Source organism: Ornithorhynchus anatinus, chromosome 13 (assembly GCF_004115215.2).
Source record: "Ornithorhynchus anatinus isolate Pmale09 chromosome 13, mOrnAna1.pri.v4, whole genome shotgun sequence".
Classification (NCBI taxonomy): domain Eukaryota; kingdom Metazoa; phylum Chordata; class Mammalia; order Monotremata; family Ornithorhynchidae; genus Ornithorhynchus; species Ornithorhynchus anatinus.
The window spans coordinates 20,971,053-20,993,006 of record NC_041740.1 but is presented as its reverse complement, the minus strand read 5'-3'; the positions used below and the strand labels follow the sequence as shown (position 1 = coordinate 20,993,006).

Sequence of the window (21,954 nt, the reverse complement as noted above, 5' to 3'; positions counted from 1 at the left end):
GAACAGTGCTTGGCACATAGTAAGCGCTTAACAAATACCATCATCATCATTATCTAAATAATATATCCAAAGGGAAAAACTGATCATTATAAAGAAATAAAAAGATATGTTGGATGACGGATGTCGCGATGGATGATGGGATGATATTCCTGGAAAAGTAGGGATAAATCAGGGAAGGCCTCCTAGAAGAGGTAATTATCTAGGAGGGCTTTGAAGGAGGGGGTTCAACTGGTTTGGTGAATATAAGTGAGTTAGATCGTTACTCTGTACTCTCCCAACTGCTTAGTGCAGTGCTCTGCACAGAGTAAGTGCTCAATAGATAAGATGGACTGACTGCTCTGGGGGTAGGCATTTGGTGGCTATCAAAGCGCTTGGGGGTATGAATGAAGTTCAGGATCCATCTAACAGTTGTATCTGAGCGCTTACTGTGTGCAGAGCACTGTACTAAGCGCTTGGGAGAGTACAGCGGAGTACAGAATCAAAGGACACTTTCCTTACCCACAGCGAGCTTAAGGTCTAGAGGGAGAGACGTACATTAATATAAATAAATAAAATATGGTCATGTGCTTTAAGTGCTGTGGGGAAGTTCATGGGTAAATACGTTCTTAAAAATGTATCAATTTCCAGGTGTCCGACTGCTTCCTCTACAAGTCGTGATTTTTTTTCTCTAGACCATGAGCTCCTTGTGGGCAGGAAACGTGTCTACCAACTCCGTTATACAGTTCTCTCCTAAGCGCTCGGTACAGTGCTCTGCACACAGTAAACACTCAATAAATACGACTGATTGATTTTTTTTAATGGCATCTGTTAAGCATTTACTGTGTTCCAGGCACCATATTAATAAGCACTGGGGGGGCGGGGGGGGATACAAACAAAGCGGGTTGGACTCGGTCCCTGTCCCACGAGAGGCTCACAGTCTTTATCCATTTTACAGATGAGATAACCGAGCCATAGGGAAGCCAAGTGACTTGCCCAAGGTCACACAGCAAAGTGGCGGAGCCAGGAGTAGAATCCTTCTGACTCCCAGGCCCAAGCCCTATCCACTGGGGCAACACTGCCCGTCCGTTGATCGATCGATCGATTGCTTCGGAGGAGATATAACGAATGAGAGCCCTTCCCACTCGGCTTCGCCACCCGCTCATCCGCTTTTCTTTCCCAGAACTGCACAAACGTTGGGTGCTTGTACATCTCCTGTACGATCGGACGTCTGGAAGGCGGAGAAAGCGCGGTCCTGAAAGTCAGATCAAGACTCTGGGCGGAAACGTTCCTCCAGGTAATTAAAATGCCCGTCTCCCTCCCAGAACGCAAAGCAAAGCACAGAAGGGGAAACTGCTCTCTGAGGTAATGACCGCTTTTATCCCTATTCTTTTCTCCCAGGCACTTTATAGGTGCGTAATACACGCAGGACTCAGTAGAATCCTGCACACAAGAGTCACTCAGCAAATACTGGCAATGGATTCATTTCCCCATGTAGGACAGGGACTATACGTCCCAACTGATTAAGCTGTGTCCCATTTGATTAACTCCTTCCCCTTAGAACAATGCTTGACGCGTTGTGATCACTTCAGTATAAAAATAACAATAGTGAAAATAATAATAATATCCATGATATAGGTGCTTAATACACACAGTACTCAGTAGAAACAGCGTGGCTCAGTGAAAAGCTTTGGAGCCCTGGGAGTCGGGAGATCTGTGTTCTAATCTAATCTGCCACTCGCCTGCTGCGTGCCCTCGGACGAGTCACTTAACGTCTCTGTGCCTCAGTCTCCTCATCTAAAAAATGGAATTATTCATTCCTGTTCTCCCTCTCCCTTAGAGTGTGAACCCTATGTCGGACAGGGACCGGGTCCAATCTACCTATATTTGTCTACCTCAGCATTTAGTACAGTGTTTGGCACATAGTAAGCGCTTAATACATACCACAATTACCATCGCTATTATTCAGCTCCGTTCGGCAGGTGCTCAGTATAGGTGGTGAGGGTCGCGGGAGTGGGGGGAAGGAGGAAAGGAGAGAGAGGCTCCTTCATCAGGAATGTTTCATGTTTTATCTAAACCATTACTTTGATGCTGACTGTTTAACCAGTTCCATGAAAAATAGAAAATACCTTCCCTCTCCTCTCCTTTCTAGAGCCAGGTTGGATATTAGCTGTATGGTGGATCATAATCAACGTAGCTGGCACTGTGGCTCTTGGCTTGCTTTTGGCTGTGTTTCTGTACTTTAATGATGTGATTGCTTAAACTCTGGATGGAGCCATCCAGAAAGGTCCATAACACGTCCTGTCGGTGTTCTTAAAGACATCTCAAAATCTCATAAGACTCCAACTTTGACCTCCTGGACCGCACTTCCCTTTAAAAGGGAAAGATTGTTTCCCCCTTTTCTGTCAAATCCCACGGTCGCACTGATGGACCTGGCCAGGACTTTGGACCAGGAGAAGGCAGCTCGACTGAGCGGGATAAATTCATTTTGGCCCAAGTTTGACCCCTGTGGTTTTGCCGGTGGGATCGTGCCGTTAAAGTACCACGCATGATTTCTCCAGGATCCCGTGGCTCTGTTGGGAAATGCCACGGTAACGCAAACTCCGGTGAAGAAAATCGCTTGAGCCAATGCTAGAACTTTAAGAAAGCGTAATCTTTTCAAAACCACCAGAGGAGCGAGGAGTTGGTCGTGAAACGCCTTGGCCCCGTTTCAGCTCCTATTTTTGCCTTTTGTTATTTCTCCTTTTTCATTCAGCCAGATGAGAGCTTCTGCCCCCCTGGCAATTTTCACCGTCACCTCAAGGAGGGAGACCCTTATCGGGGCTGTCGGCTATATAAATGAAGCGATTAGACCAGATTGTGTAAACAGACCCGTACCTCTGTCTCCCACTAGCCAAGAAAGGCTGGGAAACAGCCCAGCTTCCTTGGCTTGCCTGCTAAGCTCAGATGAACCACAAAAGCTAACTTTAGGATTCGGTCTTCCGGAGCCAGCGGCTCTCCGAGTCTGATGTCTACCAAGAGAAAACTGCACATGGTAGCTTTGCTGTATTGTTTTCATTAGGGCTCCGTTCAGCCCGTAGAATTTAATTGTCTCTTACAGCAGAAACACACAAAAGTCCTCACACGCATATGCAGGCACAAAAGAGTACACACGCAAATACCCACGACGGGAACACGCACCGGTCTGGTCAGAAGCCACGTGGTCTAGTGGATAGAACCCGGGTCTGGGAGCCAGAAGGTCCTGGGTTCTAATCCTGGCTCCGCCACGTGTCTACTGTATGACCTTGGGTAAGTCACTTCAGTTCTCTGTGCCTCAGTTCTCCCGTTTGCCCTCCTATTCAGACTGTTAGCCCCATGCAGGGCAGGGACCGTGTCCAACCTGGTTATTTGGTATCTACCCCAGCACTTAGAGCAGTGCCTGGCACCTAGTGGGCTCTTAACAAACACCACAATTATTATTGTTATTAGGAGCCACTGGATGTCTTGAAGAAGGATTCAGATATCCTCCATTTACATCACTTCTCTCTCTTCTGAAGGCTCGGATACAGGCCTTCCACCTGCGTAGCTTTCTCCCGAAGGATTTCAACTTCAATCCTTCTTGTTTTGGAGACTCTTTCCCTGCAGATTTTGAATCCATTAATCTAGCAACTAGTAATATTTATTGAGCGCTTTCAGGGTGCAAAGCCCTGTACTAAGAGCTTGGGAGTCGGTCGTATTTACTGAGCACTTACTCTGTGTAGAGCGTTGTGCTAAGCACTTGGGAGAGTACAATATAGCAATATAACAGACCCATTCCCTGCCCACAATGAGCTTACAGTTTAGAATTAGTAGATGGAATTCCTGCCTTCGAGGAACTTACTCTGTAACAGGAAAGACAGATGGATACGAGGGAGTAGGAAATGGTCGGGTGTATTTGAGTTATTGTTTAACTAGCAGGGTATATACGACGTGGGAATGGACAAGTAGGAGCAAGAAAGCTCCTGGAGGGACTTAGAGCTCATGGTGACAAGTTTCCGCCTGATGTACAGAGGAATGGGTGAAATGTGGGAAATCTGTGCAGAAGGATGGCTTAGAAAAGTGATCCGGGCAACCAAATGAAGCGTGGATTGGAGAGGGGAGAGCCGGGAGGCAGAGAGACTAGTGAGGAGACTGATGTAGTGACATTCCAACTGCCCGCCCCACTGTCGTCCGGTCAGAGATGAAGAAGAGGATCCCGGAAATGCTGTTTTGGGAAGAAACGACAGGATTTGGCGACAGGCTAGACGAGAAGTGGTGGTGGTGAAGGAGAGGATCCGGGGAGGGAAAATGAGGAGTTCGGTCTGGGACGTACTGAGCTTAAGGTGCTAATGGGACACCCCCGTAGAGATCTGTTGGAGATGGCAGGAAACGCAAGATTGTAGAGGAAGTGTGACGTCAGGTTGAGTGAAGTGGATTTGGGAGTCATCGGCCGGAGTCCTTTCCGATTAATCTCTAATCTCCCGGGTGGAAGCCATGGAGCGGATGAGCTCCTTAAGGGTCTGAGCGGGAGAAGAGAAGGGGACCGAAGACAGAGCCTTGATCTTGAGAGACAAGGCGGAGGAAGAGCCAGCCAAGCGGGCTGAGAAGGACACAAAAGCGGATTCCAGCAGCCCTGGTTGAGAATTCCTTTCTTTGAAGGGAAGAGGCTGGACCGCGTGACCCGTTGAGGGATTCTACAGTCCTAATTGTGATATCTGTTTAGCACTTACTATGTGCCAGGCACTGTACTAAGCGCTGGGCTGGATGAAAGAAATTAGGTTGGCCACAGCCCCTGTTGCGCACGGGGCTCACGGTCTTAATCCCCATTTTACAGATGAGGTAACTGAGGCACAGAGAAGTTAAGTGATTTGCCCCAGGCCACCCCGTAGACAAGTGACAGCGCCGGGATCAGAACCCAGGTCCTTGTGTCTCCAGGCCTGTACTCTACCCACTAGGCCGTGCTGCTGCTTCCATGCCATTTGCTTCCTTAGCCCCAAGGGTTATTGGTACATAGGTCCTGCCCTTTTCAGGAACTCCTCCAAGTCCGCGAGACTCTGACTTTCTCCAGCTCCGTCCCCAAGAGATTTGTTGGTGTGAAGCCGACTAGGACCCCTCTGACGGGAACTATACCCACGGGATATTGGAAAAGGGGATCGAAATGGGATCATTCGCGGAACGTGTCAGGCTGGGCAGGGAATTGTGTCTTCAAAGCATCCCTCCCTCGCTGAGATTCAGCGGGCTGGAAGAGAGACGAAACACTCATTACCGAGCTGATGTTCTCCCAGAGCGGAGAGCCAGGCCCACACAAAGCACATCCGATCACCTTGCGTTTACCTGATCCCGGTCCCACTGATCCACATCCCTGCCGGCTTGTCAGCTTCCCCTACGACTCCCTCTTCCAGGGATGGGCAGCCGGGCACACCTTCGGGGAGAATTACAGTGCTCCTGAGCATCTTTTGCCCCTCTTCCCTCCCCAGTGATCCAACAGAGAGTAGGCACCCTCCCCCAGATCCTTCCCACGGCACCAGTGAGCGAGGTCCTGCCTGGGCCTGGAACCCTATTCAGATGGCAGTGGATGAAGATCGATTCCAATCGATCAGCGGTATTTATTGGCTGCTTCCTTCGTGGAGAGCCTGGATTAAACACTTGGGAAAGTCTCCACCCTGTGGCAGCTACCTGAAACATAAAATCTACATTACAGCTCTAGGTTTTAACACAATCCTCTAGTTTTTGCTGGAGACCGCAAGCTTCTGTTTCCGGTAAGCGATGAATATTTGAACAAGGGATGCATTAAGGGGCCGAGAGAGAGGGTCAGATGTTTCTGAGGAGCCTGACAGGACAGAGGAAAGCCCGCAGTCCTGCCATCTACGCCGGGTATCTGGACCACCAGACCCTCGGTCTCCCCCGCCCTCTCCGTAGCCTCTCCCTGTGGTTGACACGGCAGAGAACGTTGGCGTCATGTCATAGCTGCAAACTGCTGGACAAATCCACGGTCTTGCCAGCCTGCTTAGACTCGATTGCCCCTCTGGGTTTTGGCCCCATGGATTGCTGTTTTGCCTAAGAATAATAATTGCATGTGTTAAGCGCTTACTGCGTAGTAAGCGCTGGGCTGGATACAAGCAAATCAGGTAGGACGCAGCCCCTGTCCCAACGTGGGGCTCACAGTCTCGATCCCCAAAAACCTCCAAATAAAAACTAAATAGTTGGAAGGAGTAGCCAGTTTGATGTTGTAATCGAAGCCTCTTGGGTTTTCAGAGAAAAAACGATCCCTACTCCCTTATGGCCATGGTATCCTTCGGAGTGAAGAAGATGCCCTACAAGGTCCGGCCGGCAGAACTCGCCAAGGGGAGAATTTCGGTAAGTGTGCCACCAGCGAGGCCCGACTCCAGTGAAATAGCTCATCGATCAGTCGATCGGTGGTATGGATTGAGCGCTTCCGGTGTGCAGGGCACTGTCCTAAGCACTTGGGAGAGTACAGTACAACAATAAGCAGACATTCCCTGTCCACAATGAGCTTACAGTCTAGACTCTGCCACAGACTTGACCTGACCCAGCCACTGACCCTCCTTGTACCCATTGGACTCCCTGAAGAATGGACCAGTGTCCCCACTCTAGCGGTAATAAAGGAATACATGAGATTTTATTGGGCCAGCATCCAAATCAATCAATCGTATTTATTGAGCACATGTGCAGAGCACTGTTCAAAGCACTATTATTATTAGCGGGTGCAGAAGGTAAGACAAGACTAGGGAACATTCAGCCCGAAAGACTCCCTTTCTAACCCACTGGGCCATGCTCTCCACCCCGAGAAACCAGAAGCCCACCCGGGCACTTAGGTGTGAAAGCCAACTCCCTGCACCTCTTCTTCAGAAGGGGTACACTCTACATCTAGTCCAGGCCCCACCCAGGCTGTAAATCAGTCAATCAATAGTATTTATCGCACCTACTGTGGGCAGAACACTGTGCTCGGCGCTTAAATCCAAATTACGTTCAAGGAGACAAGTACACCTCGAAGTTTTTCCATCTAGGTCATCCCCCGTTTCTCCCAAATACCTAACACATTTCTGATTTATGATCACGCTGGAAAACACGGGCTCTTTTAATCCTTAATATATAGTGTTCACCCAGAGAGGTTCAAAGCCTCCGAGCTTGGATATAAATTCATGCTCTTTCAATTTCTATCTGCCTGGTTCCCAAACAGAAACACATGTTGTCTGGTCCTGCTTTTGCCTGTGTCCCAGGTGATTGCCTGTTGAACTCAACAACTCTCAGATGACCCCCAAAATGATTAGATAAGCATTTTCTTCTGTCTCCCCCCCCCCCAGACCCCTTAGGGCAGTAAAATGCTTGTTATCTGGGGCCGTTGATTTATGACGTAGTTTCTGGAAAGGGAGACGTAAAATCTGGAGAAGAGTCTGCTTTCGGACTCCCCGGTATCTGGCTGTCAGAGAAGTATTTATTTCCCTTGCATGAGTGAGTATACGCGAGGCCGTAGAGACTGACGCTCGTCTGATATTCCCTCCAGCGTCATTTGAACATTAGGATCGGTCCTTGCCGTTGGAATGGTTCTGTCCCATTCAGGACCTGTCTCTGATTTAGAGATGGCCTATCGTTTCCCAATCTTCATGAAGCCTTAGCTGGAGTGGAGCGACCCCGTTCCTAAAAGCCCGACTGGTATTTCTTACGCACTACTCTCCCACCAGGCTACTGCATTATTGCGTTGTTTAAGACTAGTGGTTGAAACCATCTAGTCTGCCTTATGGACTTGGCGTCAGCTCACCGGAAAGCGGTTGCTCCGCTATCCTGTTGTCATTTATTTTCATCAGAGTCCAGCTGGAAACAGTTGCCAAAGTAGTGGTGAGCAGACTGGTTTCCCACTGCTTTGCTGGAGCTCCTGTCCTGTCGCTTGATGTGCATTCGATCGTACTGAGCGCTTACTATGCGCAGAACACTGTACTAAGAGCTTGGGAAGTACAATTCGGCAACAGATAGAGTCACTCCCCGCCCACAACGGGCTCACGTCGTTCATAGCTGAAGCTGGTGCAGAGGGTCCCGAAGCTGAACGTGTCTTCCTTCGTAGATTCGGCGCTCACAACTATTTCAAATTAGTTCCTTATTTATAGTGGGACTGAGCTGTACCTTTATTCCTCTGCGAATACTTTTCTGCTACCTTGTTCGAGGGGCCCTGAGAATTGTATGCAAGACTTCGCCGTTCCCCAAACCTCCAAAGTTTTTTGTTTTGGTTTGTTGTTGTTTTTTTAAGAAGGCCGGGGGCGGTTGTAATTGTGGTTCCTCCATTCTGCTTTGGGAACGACCGATGATACAGTCAGCGGAGATGCGTTAAAGTCTCATTTAAGATCGTTCGACCTCCTACCGCTCTTAGAAAAAAACAAAAATTAATGCTGGAAGATTAAATGCACAGATGCAGTAGCACTCCTAGAAAATGGAATAGCTCACACTTTTTTAGTCGTATGTAAATTTGGCAAGCAAGTGGCTACATTTATTTAATAAAGAATAAATAAATAATGGAGCTGGCCCCGGGGCTGGTATATATTCTCCCTTGAATTTTAAGCACTTCCCTTCTCCTAGTTTGAGATTTTCTTCCCAGGGCAGCTGCAGCCATTAATCATAGTAACTCCAAGAGAGATACACCTCTATTAAGCCTGGAGCTTAGTAGAGATGATAAATGAATTAGAGTGCTTAAGAAATGGAGGAGGAAATTGAGAGAGGGAAACAAAGGAAGTGGAGGAGGAGCTGAATCCTGGGAAATGTAGTTAGGAATGAAATTCTTCTAGGAGATTTGTCTCAACATTATCCGTTAACAGTTGACTTTGTCATTAATATTCGTGAATGGGACCAGGCCCCTGGGATCACTGGATTTTTCCAAGCAGTAATGGCAGAGTGATGGAACACGGACCTGGGAGTCAGAAGGCGGTGGGTTCTAATCCCGGCTCTGGCACTCGTCCGCTGCGTGACCTCGGGCAAGACACTTCACTTCTCCGTGCCTCAGTTACCTCATCTGAAAATGGAGGAATAAGACCGTGAGCCCCGTGTGAGATATGGACTGTGACCAATCTGATTAGCTTGTATCTACCCCAGAGTTTAGTACGGGACGTGGTACATAGAAAGTGCTTAACAAATACCTTTTAAAAAAACCTGTGTAGTAGCTTGTTGCCGTTTGTATTAGAAAATGATGCTGCTGCTGGTGAGATTTCATCTGTGGGTGGGACTGAAAGCAATGTTCCAGCTCTTCCGCATTTTATACACCCAGAAGCAGCCTGGCTTAGTGGAAAGAGCATGGGCTTTGGAGTCAGAGCTCTTGGGTTCTAATCCCAGCTCTGCCACTCGTCTGCTGTGTGACCTTGGGCAAGCCGCTTGACATCTCCCTGCTTCAGTTACCTCATCTGTAAAATGGGGATTAATACCGTGAGCTCCACGTGGGACAACCTGATTACCGTGCATCTACCCCAGCACTTAGCACATAGTAAGAGTTTAACCAGTACCGTAATTATTATATACATACATACTCACATGCACCAGGACTTATTTTCTAGCTCCTGTCCAATATGCCTGCGTTGTACAACCTTCCTTAGGATAGGAACAGACCATCCAATATCCTTAACTCTCTCTTCTCCAGCTCTAACTTGCCACTCAATGATCCAGCTTGGTCCGCTTGACCACAGAGCGCTCCATACTCCTCTAGAAGCTGTTAGAGGGGATTGGAAGACCCTGTGAAGTTATTGGGAGTCCAAGAAGCTCTTGCCTCAGGGAGAATGGTTATTACGGCCTCGGTTCACCCCATATTCACACGACAAACAGCTGGAAGAGTTTAACGGTAGCGCAAATCCCTTACCCCTTCACCCAACGCTATGACAGTTTCCATGACTGTGCCGGCTGGGTGATCAATCCATCGTCAATCAATCGTATTCATTGAGCACTTAATGTATCCAGAGAACTGTACTAGGTGCTTGGGAGAGTACGAAATAACAGTCACATTCCCCTCCCACAAGGAGCTTACAGTCTAGTGAGGTGATGTGAGGGTGATGTGCTCTGCACATAGTAGGCGCTCAATAAATACTACTGAATGAACGAATGAATGGTCTTGGGGGACAGAATTCCAGAGCCAGCCCTCCCCGTGCAAGATCTCCCGAACGGCCAGTAATTCATTCAGTTAGTCGTATTTATTGAGTGCTTACTGTGTGCACTGTATTAAGCGCTTGGGACTGACCTGGGAGATGGTGCCATGCCAAAAGATCAGCCGGCGTCAGCCCATCGAACCCACGCAGTTAAGTCCTCCCCCACTCAGCCGTGTCTTCAGACGGTCGACTGTTCAAATTCCACATACCCGCAGAGAAGTGTGGAATTAACAATGGGCTCCAAGTCTGATCCTCCGTCATTTCTCTTGGTCGACTTCCTAACTCTCCCCTTCCGTCATTCTCCTCCTTTTTCTCCACAGGTGCGAACGACGGTCGTCTGGGCCACACCAAACGTCTCCTTTGCAATCCCACTGTGGGTTATAATATTGGCCATCCTCTTAGGGCTGCTCGTTCTGGCCTTGTTGACCGTAGCACTGTGGAAGGTGAGTGATTCTTCTTCCCTGATTCCACAAAGCAGGAATGGTGAAAAGGTTCAGACACTGCGAGAGACTGGGCGTCCCAGAATTCAGGACCCTTGGGCAAGTGACTCATGGAGTTGATGTTTAAGAACTCTGCTTGCACTTTAATTGGAGTCTGTGCTTTTATTTTAAAGTTGTCATAAATAAATACACAGTTTGGCTTCAGTTATCAGGCTGCCTAGATTGGCCTGAGTTGGGGCAGTTAATCCCAGCTCCACCACTGTCTTCTGTGAGACCTTAGACAAGTCACTTCACTATTCAGTGCCTCCGTTATCTCGTCGGTAAAATGGGGATTAAGACTGTGAGCCCCATGTGGGATAGGGAGTATGTCCGATATGATTACCTTGTACCTAGTCCGCACTTAGTACAGTTGCCCGGCACATAGTAAGCGCTTAACAAATGCCATAAAAGTGTATACCTTGAGCTGCTATTGCAACTTTTTATTAGCATAAAATACTAAAATGGCCCTAATATTTTCAGAACGTTCTTTAAAATGATGACAGAGTTGCCGGTTCTAAAGGCAACTCTAGATTTTGACTTTGAGAACCAACTAGACCATCCCGTTAGGTACTGTTGAAGGATGTGATACCTTAGTGTTGGTTTCACATGAGAAGTCTAAATTTCCTCTCCGTCCATCCTATTTTAATATGACTAAAATTTTAGCATCTACAGTGTGGAAATCCATTTTCTGTCCGACTGTCTATCCCTGCATCGTTTGCCTTGTTTGACTTCCAAAGATAGAAACCCTGGGGAAAACTCCATGCAACTGAAAATATTTAGCCCAAATCTCCTGGGAGAGAGGGACTTGTTTCCTCCACGGGCCAGGGTCTGAGAACTACTTTCCCCAAACGGAGATCCTGTTTGTTTCCGCCTTCGCCATCTCCCGCCCCATTTTACCCCTTCAACTTCCCGTTGGAGCTGGAAGTTGGGAGCAGGGTTCCTCACCCTCGGCTGTCCTGTCAGTCAGTAGGACAGAGAACCTTGGCAATGACTTAGAATGACCTTTCTCAGCTCTAACTGGGAGCTTGTGCTGGGCAACTTCCTACTTTTACCAATAGCAACAAGTTGGCTCACGCTATTTATTTGTAGTCATGTCTGTCTTCCCCTTCTAGACTTTAAGCTCACTGTGGACAGGGAATGTGTCTGTTGCTGTATTGTGCTCTCCCAAACGCTTAGCACAGTGCTCTCTGCACATAGTAAGCGCTCAATAAATATGAGTGAATGAATGAAAGAATGGGGAAGTGGGTGAGTCGTAGATCAGTCAAAGCAGTAATGTGCCTCTGGCTCACTGAGGGAGGCATCATCATTATCAGTCATCGTCAGTGGTATTTAATGAGTGCTTACTGTGCGCAGAACACTGTACTAAGCACTTGGGAGAGTACACTGCAACAGAATTGGTAGATATGATCCCTGCCCACCGTATGCTTACAGTCCAGGGAGGACTAGAGGTACTGTTTAATCCATTGACAAAATAATTTGCCCCGCCCCCAACCCCCAAGCAGAAAAGCACCCACATCTTAAACATTCCTTCCTCCCTTTCTTCTCCCTTAATCACGGCCGAGTGGGAAGAGCGCAGGCCTGGGAGTCAGAAGGTCTGGGTTTGAATCCCAGCTCTGCCAGTTGCCGGCTGCGTGACCTTGGGAAAGTCACTTAATTCTTCTAGTCCTCGGTTTCCTCATCTGCAAATTGAGGATTCAATACCTGCCTTCCTCCTATTTAGATTGTGAGTCCCGTCATCATCATCAGAGGTATTTATTGAGCACTTACTGTGAACAAGGCTCTGTATTAGGTGCTTGGGAGAGTACGATAGAGCAGAATAGGTAGACACATTCCCCTGCCCACAGTGAACCATCAGCCTTAGGACTGCGTCTGATCGGATTATCTTAGTCGAGTGCTTAGAACGCAGTGAGCGCTTGGCAAAAATCAGTTATTCTTCTCCTTCCTGCTGACTGGGGCCGATACGGGGATTCCGTGCCCCAGCAGCGCCTTCCCAAGGGCATAGCAAACGGTGTACAAAGTGAGACTTCCTTCGCATTCGCCTTCCCCTCGCTAAGTCTTTCTTCCTTTTGTTCCCGGCAGTGCGGCTTCTTCGACAGGGCCAGGCCCCCTCAGGACGATATGGCGGACAGAGAGCAGCTGACACACAACAAGACTACTGATGCGTGAGAACAGCCCAGAGTCACCCCGGTCTGGTCCAAGGGCAAGACTGTCCCGAAGGCGAAGGCTGAAACAGGTTTCTTCCAACCGGCTGGCTGGGAGGACGGGGTCCCGGTGACGCCAAGGGGCTCTGAACTATTGGGAGAAGTCTCCCCGAGGCCCAGTCTGACAGACACACCAAGGTGGGAAGAGTTTTCCGCTGGAGGAAATTTGGACACTTTCCAGCTAGTCAGAACCTTGCGAAGTGGGCATCACTAGAAGGTAGAACAGGATGAAACTTTCAACCACTACTGTATCCCAGAATAATCCCTACCCGCAAGGGACAGGAGCATCCTGATGCAGCTGAGGCTGAGAGGGGCTGGCACTTGGGAGTGGATTCTGTGAGCGGAGGGCGCTATTTTATCTTTCCACCCTGGGAAAATCAGGATTCCCGACCACTCATGGGTTTGGACATTTGGATCTGGTCTTCCGCTTTTAGGGAATCACGGTTCCTACACACCACTTGGGCTGAAGATCTTCCTATTTTCCACGGATTGCTTTGGGGAAAGGCAATATCTGAGAACAGGGTAAAGGTCCCGGGGTTTCGGTACTGTCTCTTCTCGTTGGCCGATGACTCGAGTAATAAATGGTATCTATTGAGCGCTTACTGTGTGCAGAGCACTGTATTAAGCGCTTGGGAGAGTACACTGCAACATAGTTGGTAGACACGTTCCCTGTCCGCAAGGAGCTTACCGTCTAGAGATTCAGACTGGCAGCTAAAACAGTGTTCCCCTTTCTTACCCGCTTACCTCCCTCCTGACATTTCTTGCTTCTTTTCCAGGCTCCTTTCAAACCACACTCACCTCCCTCCCCGCTTCCTACCTTTTCCTTTCTGGAATATCAGTTAAGAGCACTCCACTGATTTAAAGAAACCCTTCTACTTCAATCAGTGGTATTTATTGAGTGTTTACCGTGTACAGAGTACAATACAGCAGAGTTGGTGGACACATTCCCTGCTTCTACTTGTCCTCTTGGGTTTGTTCTATTAATTTTTTTCATCCCAAAAAACATCACAGAGAAAGATTCTGTCATACGCTTTGGGAAAATAGTACCGTTTTCAATAGCTTTAGGGTGAGAAAGGCAGAGCAATGATATTTAGCTTTTCGGTTAAATAGTCCTTCCCTCCCCCACGAAGACCACTTATTTCCTGACAAGAAACATGTAGAGGGAGGGCAAACCAAAGAGGTATCAATTATGGTGATGAGGATGATGAGGATAATGATTTCCAGGCCTGGGAAGAGCACAGAGGAAAAAGCATTTCTTGAACATGATGGCATTGTCTGACTCAGGCTCACAATACCTACTTACGTACCTTCTTACAGCCACTATAAATCGAATTTAAGATGGTTTCTTCATTTATTCAGTAGTATTTGTTTCTTCCCAACAAAAAAAGACAGTTCTCCTAGAAGAAATGCTTTCACTGTAGATTTTAGATAGAACAAAATGACATAATTCAGGAGCATTCTGAATCTGGCGACAGGGCAAGGCAGTTTTGGAAGAAATGGTGGTGGACATTTGAGTGGTGTCAGATACACGGTGCGTCACCTCACGAGATAGGGCAGGGAGTTCACCTCACGATCTCTAGGAAAACCGATGGATTTTTAAACGTTTGTAAATACCTTGTCACGTTGAGTACTGCCATTGACGAACCAGAACCGACCGTCCCCAACAACTTACATCGGCACGGATTTGCATTCTCTTTTGTTATACGGAAAAGCTAGCGAAGCAAATGAGTTTCTAGGTGCAAAACTGCCTCCACGTGAATCTGAAGCATGTTTTCACCGCCTTGAGATGTTTAAAGAACTATTCCATCTTTGGAATGAGCGAGCACGATTGGCCGGGCCGGGAGAGCGCTCTGGGGTGCGCTGGGGGAGGATGGGGTGGGGGTGGGGGCACTTGTCAGGAAGGTCGGGGTTTGAGGGGCGAGTAGAGTCTCACTCTACTGAACGGACTGGGGGCTGGGCTGACCGGCTACTCTTACTTCATAGGACAGCAGCTGTCAGGAATCACCGAAAAGGGAGCCGGCAGCTGCTAGTCGTTACTCCCAGCAGAAGGTTTGCTTTAAACAGATCCTACCACCCCAGCTCAACACTATCTTCTTCTTGGAAGTGTCTGGCGCCCAAGAGCTCCCCTTCCCCTCTTAGTCTGGGGGGCTTCTGGAAGGGGGGGGACAGTTGTGAGGGCTTGAACACGCCCGGGAGTTCATTTGCAGCACATGAGGCGGGAACTTCAGCTGTACCCAGTCAATTACATTTATGGAGCGCTTACTGGGTGTAGTAAGTGTGTTCTACTTACATTTATGGAGCGCTTACTGGGTGTAGAGCGCTGAACTAAACACTTGGGAGAGTGCGACAGAACAATAAAATGACACACTCCCTGCCCGGGACCAGCTTACAGTCTAGAGGGGGAACATACATTAATAGAAATAAATAAATTACATATATGGACAAGTGTTGTGGGGCCGGGAGAGGGGGATGAATAAGGGAGCAAGTCAGGGCCATGCAGAAGGGAGTGGGAGAAGAGGAAAGGAGGGCACTAGACTGAAGGCCGGAGAGTGGCCAGAACAGAGGAGCGGAAGGAGAAGCCGCGTGGCCTACTGGAAAGAACACGGGCCTGGGAGTCAGCTTCTAATTCCGGCTCTGCCTCTTGTCTGCCGTGTGACCTTGGACAAGTCACTTCACTGCTCCGTACCTCAGTTACCTCATCTGTAAAATGGGGATTAAGATGGGATCCCCTTGTGGGACATCGACTAATTAAGCTGTAGCTACCCCAGTACTTGACACAGTGCCTGGCACAGAGTAATGCTTAACAAATACCATGAAGAAAGAGGAACCCGAAGGTGAAATCAGTTGGACAGTAATCTCAACCAGATCCACAGTGGGAAACGTGTACTGGACACTGAGGGTAGTGTATTCATCTGAAGACATAATCACTATAACCGGCATCTTCATTTGGTTCCTACTATGGGCCAAGCACCATGTTAAGCACTAGAGTAGATTCACGATAAAGTCGAGATAGATCAGACACAATCTCTATCCCACACGAGGTTCTCAATCAGAGAGAGAGGGTGTCAGAGAGTCCCATTTTACAGATGAGGAAACTGCAGTTAAGTGACTTGCCCGATGTCACACACAAGGCAAGGAGTGCAGCCGGGAATTAGAAGTCATGTTTCCTACCTCCCAGATCCAACCTTCTTCTACTAGGCCACGCTCGATTCTAGAATCCAAGGGATTTTGGGAAATGGTTTTTATATAACTCATTTTAAAGATAATTTACCACAGTAGGACAGCATAGATGATGAGTGGCTACTTAAACTCTCCTTCTGACCGATCGTATCGCTGCCCGTCGGGAGTAGGCGGCTCTCACCGGATGCTTCCAACCTCTTCCTCCGACCCTCCTTGACACCAACCACCTGGCCTGCTGCCCTCCCCCTCCACCCCCATCCTCTGTGGCTCTCCAAACCCCAAACACCTGTGATGGCTATTGGTTGCGTTCGGCAGCCAAGTCTCCAAGGGAAGAGTAACTCCGGTTCCCAGAAATCCCAATCCCTGCCAATAGCTCCAGACTCATTTCCAGCCGAGGGAAGGGGATTTTCAGCTGACTCAACACGACATTATCTGGGGGTGGAATCTGTTTCTTTGAGAACTATAATAATAATGATGGCATTTATTAAGCACTTACCATGTGCCCAAGAAATACAAGATGATGCCATCAGAGACAGCATCTGTCCCACATGGTCTTACAGTCTAACCCCATTTTGCAGATTAAGAAAATGAGGCACAGAGGAATTAAGTGTCCTGCCCTGGGTCACACAACAGGCAAGTAGCGAGCAGAGAAAGTCATCAAACACGGAACCACTCCCCAACAGCCCCCCCCAAGCTGGGGCTCTCGACGGGTTGACCGTCGTCTGACTGCCACGTCGAATCTGGCTTTTCCCGCCTCCCCGACCAGCAGTAGAAAGAGAAATCAATGCTGTGAAACTGAATCAAGTTTGCTTAGTTCTGAGGGTGGGGTGATTATCAAGTGTTTAAAGGGTACAGCTCATAGTGCAATAATACTTATTGCGTGCCTATTTTGTACTGAATCCTATGTAAAGACCTGGGGAAAGCCCTGTGGGGTTAGTACAGCGTGTACTAACCCTGTCCTGCAGCAGCTTACGGTCTAGCCGGGGAGACAGATCCAGAAATAATTAACTGATAAAAGGAGAGAAAGGAAATACCTATATGGCGAAGAGCGAGTGTTAAAATAATAGAATATACGAGTCAATATGTACAGGAGCCCTATGGGTGTTTAAGTGTGGTCCCACACCATGGAAGAAGGTGAAAGATAAGACTTTGAAAATTAAGTATTTACACGTGTCCAACAAAACCAGCTAAATCCAAATCTTTCACTGTTGCATATTTGCATCGCAGTTTGTACATGTAACTACTGTATATTTATTGTTTTTTTCACTGCTTTGTTTGTATTGTTTCAGGAGTCACATTTATGTACTTTATATTATTTCCTAGGGAAACTAGACTTTGATTAGCACTCTTATGTAATTCTTTCTTTCCACGGAACCGATTAAGAATATTAACTGAGCAGTAATATAATACCTTGAATTAGTATTTTTCTTTTTTCCCCAATTGCTGTCACAATATTCAACTGTTTGTCCTTACAACATCCTTGTACTGTAATGAGAGGGTGGTATTATTATTATTCTTATCATTAAGCATTGGTGTTTGTTAAGCATTTACTATGTATCAAGCACTATTCTAAGTACAGGGGTAGATATAAGAAAACCAACTTGGACATAGTCCCTGTTCCAAGAGAGAACTCACAGTCTAAGCAGGAGGGAGAACAAGTATTTAATTCCTATTTTATCAATGAGGAAATTGAGGCACAGAAAAGTTTAGTGACTTGCCCAAAATGACACAGCAAGCAAGTGGCAGAGTTGAAATTAGAAACTGGGTCCTCTAACACCCAGGCCCGTGCTCTTTCTCCTAAGCACTGCTTCTCTATTATCCCCATTTCACAGATGAGGAAACTGAGCCTCAGAGAGGTTAAGTGACTTGTCCAAGGTCATATAGTAGGCTGGGAACAGAGCTAGGATTAAGACCTGGGCTTCTTTCTCCCAGGTTTCTCTGCCTTCCCCTTTCTCTCTTTGGGTATTTGGATTTTTCAAAAGACCTTTGATAGTGTTCCACCCCAATGGTGTTTAATTAATAATAATAGAGTAACAATTGAATTGAAAAGCAAATTTAATTATGGAGAGAAAATGCTGCAAGATAGGATGCAAAGGGCAGGGGTAACAAGTCACCTTTCAGATTGGAGAAGTGGAAATATGAATTGAACTCATCTTCCCTCCCAAATCTCTCTCCCACCTAACTTTTCCATTATGTACCTTCTTCTCTTCCTTTCCTCCTCCTCCTCTTTCTCCTCCTCCTTCTCCTTCTTCTTCTCTTCTTCCTCCTCCTGTTCTTCCTCCTCTTCCTCCTCCTCCTCTTCCTCCTCCTCCTTCTTCTTCTTCTCCTTCTCTTTCTTCTATCTGTTAAATGCTTACTACGTGTCAAGGCCTGCTCTAAGCACTGAGATTAAAATAAATTAATCAGGTTGGACACAGTCCCCGTCCCACATGGGGTTCACACTCTAAATATGAGGGAGAAGGATTTAATCCCCATTTTACAGTGGAGCGGTTTTGCACAGAGAAGTTGTGACTTATCCAAGGTCACACAGCAAGCAGTTGGCAGAACCAGGATTAGAAGCCAGGTCCCCTGACTCCCAGGCCCATGCTGCCATGCTGCTTCTCCCAATTTCTCCCACTGCATCCTGGTTTCCAAAGTTCATTCCTCTCAAGCCAACCGACTCAGCGACCCTCATTTTCATCTCTCCCACCACCGACCTCTTACTCACACCGGCCCTTCACATCTGGCAGGCCACTGCTCTCCTCCTCTTCAGAGCCCTTCTGAAGGCCCATCTCCTCCGGGAGGCCTTCCCTGATTAACCTCTCATCCTCCCCCCCCAAAGAAATGCCCCTTCAGCACTTCACAAACACATCACAAACACAAAAGGAACTCCCATCCCCGACAGCTGCTGCAGTTACAGACATATAATCTGACGCTTCCTCCATCCCGCAGTGTTCATTTATTGAATCGTATTTACTGAGTGCTTACTGTGTGCAGACCACTGTAGTAAGCATTTAGCGCCGGCTTATCTATTAGATTGTAAACACCCGAGGGCAGGGATCATGTCTATTGACTCTATGGTACCCTCCCAAGTGCTTAGTTTGGTGCGGTGCACCCAGAAGGCGCTCAATGAGTACAACCGACGGATTGAATTGAGGCTCTCCATTCCCTGCACCGTTCTGAGTCGGTGTTGATGAGCCTGCCTCTCCCACCAGCTCTTCCTCCCCAGGCACAGGCCTGGTTGGTCATCCTGAAACCCCTGCAGAAACCACGGGCCGGTCAAGGGCCGTCAGGGGCCCTGGGTGGGGCTGAGCGCCATAAGCTGGACCCTTGACCTATTCCGGACCACTGGGATCCAATCAAAGCCACCCGCCTGAAGAATCGCGAGAACTACAGCGTTCACGAGTGCTGGAGCACAGGATTTAACTCTCCTTAGCACTGGTAACTTTTCTGAAATACCATCTGCCTGACACACTGCCTTTTGGAATTGTTTATGAGGATGTTCTTGGTTATTTATGATAGTTGGCACCGATCCATGGGGAAATGTAGCCTTCTGCTGCTGCCTCTTGACAATAAAAAGGCTCGAATTTAGCTTATGTCGGCGCCATGATGTGACACCGGTGGAATGTTCCTATTATCTCCTCCGCTGGGGCTGGCTGTGGGTTGGGGCTGCAGGGCCTGTCTACGGGCCCCTGCCCTCCTGCTGGGAATGCTCAGCCTCTGACTTTTCCCCAAAACGATAATGTTTCACTCCTCAGTTCTCCGTTTTCCTGCTCTGCCTTAATTTCTTGTCCAGGACGTCTACGTGTAGAGGCTGTTGTTTTTTGCCAGAAACAGCTTCGGTGTTTATAATCTCCAAAAACGCTGTTCCTTCCATGCTACTTCCCCAGGAGGAGGCTGGAGATCTGTTGGATAATAATAATAACAAACTGTGGTATTGGGAGAAGCAGCGTGGCTCAGTGGAAAGACCCCGGGCTTGGGAGTCAGAGATCGTGGGTTCGAATCCCGGCTCTGCCACTTGTCAGCTGTGTGACTGTGGGCAAGTCACCTAACTTCTCTGTGCCTCGGTGACCTGGTCTGGAAAATGGGGATTAAGACTGTGAGCCTCACGTGGGACAACCTGATTACCCTGTATCTACCCCAGCGCTTAGAACAGTGATCTGCACATAGTAAGCGCTTAACAAATTCCAACATTATTATTAAGTCCTTACTGTGTGCCAGGCACCGTAGTGAGCGCCGGATACAAGCAAATCGGATTGGAAGTAGTCCCTGTCCCTCATGGGCCTCAGAGTCTTCCAGATGAGGCAACTGAGGCTCAGAGAAGTCAAGCGACTTGCCCAAGGCCACGCGGCAGATGAGTGGGAGAGGCCGGACTAAAATCCAGGTTCTTCTGAGGCCCAAGTCAGTGCTCTGTCCACTAACCACGCTGCTTCTCTTCGGCAGTGTGATTAGGTGGGTGGGTGGGTGTGGAGGGGGAAGCTCTCTGCAGGCTTAAGCCCTGCCCCTAACCCTCAGCCCATCACTTCCAACTTTCCCCGCTCCATCCAGAAAACGTTCATTAGCCTTTCCCTGGCTTCCTTGTGCTTGTGGAGCACCCCAGCTTCCCCTAACCAACACCAGGAGTCTAGCGTTCAGACTTTTGGGGGGCCTGCGGTAAGCCACTCCGGGGAGATGTGACGTAGTCAAATCCTTCTCTAAAAGTCTGAGTGCCTCAGTGAATCAATGGGCGTTAGAAGGACCTGGGTTCTAATTCCACCCCGCCACTTGTCGGCTATGTGACCTTGGGTAAGTCACTTCACTTCCCTGGGTCTCAGTGCTCTCATCTGTAAAAAATGGGGATTAAGACTGTGAGCCCCATGTGGGACAGGGAGTGCGCCCAACTTGATTAACTTGTATCTACCCCAGCGCTCAGGACAGTGCCTTGAGCATAGTAAGCACTTAACAAATAATAATAATAATAATGTTGGTATTTGTTTAGCGCTTACTACGTGCAGAGCACTGTTCTAAGCGCTGGGGTAGATACAGGGTAATCAGGTTGTCCCACGTGAGGCTCACAGTTAATCCCCATTTTACAGATGAGGTAACTGAGGCACAGAGAAGTTAAGTGACTTGCGCACAGTCACACAGCTGACAAGTGGCCGAGCCGGGATTCGAACCCATGACCTCTGACTCCCAAGCCCGGGCTCTTTCCACTGAGCCACGCTGCTTCTCTAAACCATTTAATTTTTTTTTTTTTGGACATTTATCTAGCACCCACTGGGGACAGGCCCAGTGCTGAATATCCGAGAACAGCAGCAGCAAGACACAATCCCTGCCCTCCGGGAGGTTAAAATTTAATGGGAAGGCAGACAAAAGATATTGAAAATCTGAAAGCCAGAGGAAGGACAAGTAGAAAGTTTTAAGCAGTGCAAACAAATCAGGATGAAACAGCTGAATAAATAAATGAGAGGCCAGATAAATAGAAATGAACACACACATATACCGAGCCAATCCCCAGAGCCCTGTGGCGTTTGAGCCGGAAAAATTTTCCCCAAGGTAACTCTTAGAGGACAGTGAGTGAGAGCTGGCCCAGGACACTTACAAGCCTCTGCTTTGACCCCAGAAGATCCCATTTTTACTATTATTAATAATAATAATAAGGATTATGGATTTTGTTAACCACTTACTACGTGTCAAGCATTGTAAGCACTAGGGTGGATACAAGCCAATCGGGTTGGACGCAGTCCTTGTCCCACGGGGATCTCGCAGTCTCGATCCCCATTTTACAGATGCGATAAACCCTATTTTCCAGGTGAGATAACTGAAGGACAGAGGAAGTGAAATGACTTACCCAAGGTCATTCAGCAGACAGGTAATGGCACCAAGATTAGAACCCAGATCCTTCTGACTCCCAGGCCTGGACTCTATCCCCTGGGCCACACCGCTCCTCTTCCGCATCACCCAGAAGCCTCCATCCCGACCTCACGACACCCCAGCGGGACAGAGAAGAGTAGCCACAAAACCTGG

The 21,954-nt window shown here is 48.1% G+C and overlaps 1 protein-coding gene across 2 annotated transcripts in view; it reads left to right on the top strand.

Moving 5' to 3' along the window:
• ITGA8 (integrin subunit alpha 8) overlaps nucleotides 1–15,051 on the top strand; it is a 93,963-nt gene extending 78,912 nt beyond the window's left edge. For both annotated transcript variants that reach the window (XM_029077802.2, XM_029077801.2), the window contains exons 27-30: nucleotides 1,160–1,273; nucleotides 6,229–6,330; nucleotides 10,430–10,552; nucleotides 12,668–15,051. In XM_029077802.2, the coding sequence (XP_028933635.1) occupies nucleotides 1,160–1,273; nucleotides 6,229–6,330; nucleotides 10,430–10,552; nucleotides 12,668–12,754 (426 nt within the window). In that variant the 3' untranslated portion in view covers nucleotides 12,755–15,051. The remainder of the gene's footprint in view (nucleotides 1–1,159; nucleotides 1,274–6,228; nucleotides 6,331–10,429; nucleotides 10,553–12,667) is intronic.
• The last annotated feature ends 6,903 nt before the right edge of the window (nucleotides 15,052–21,954 follow it).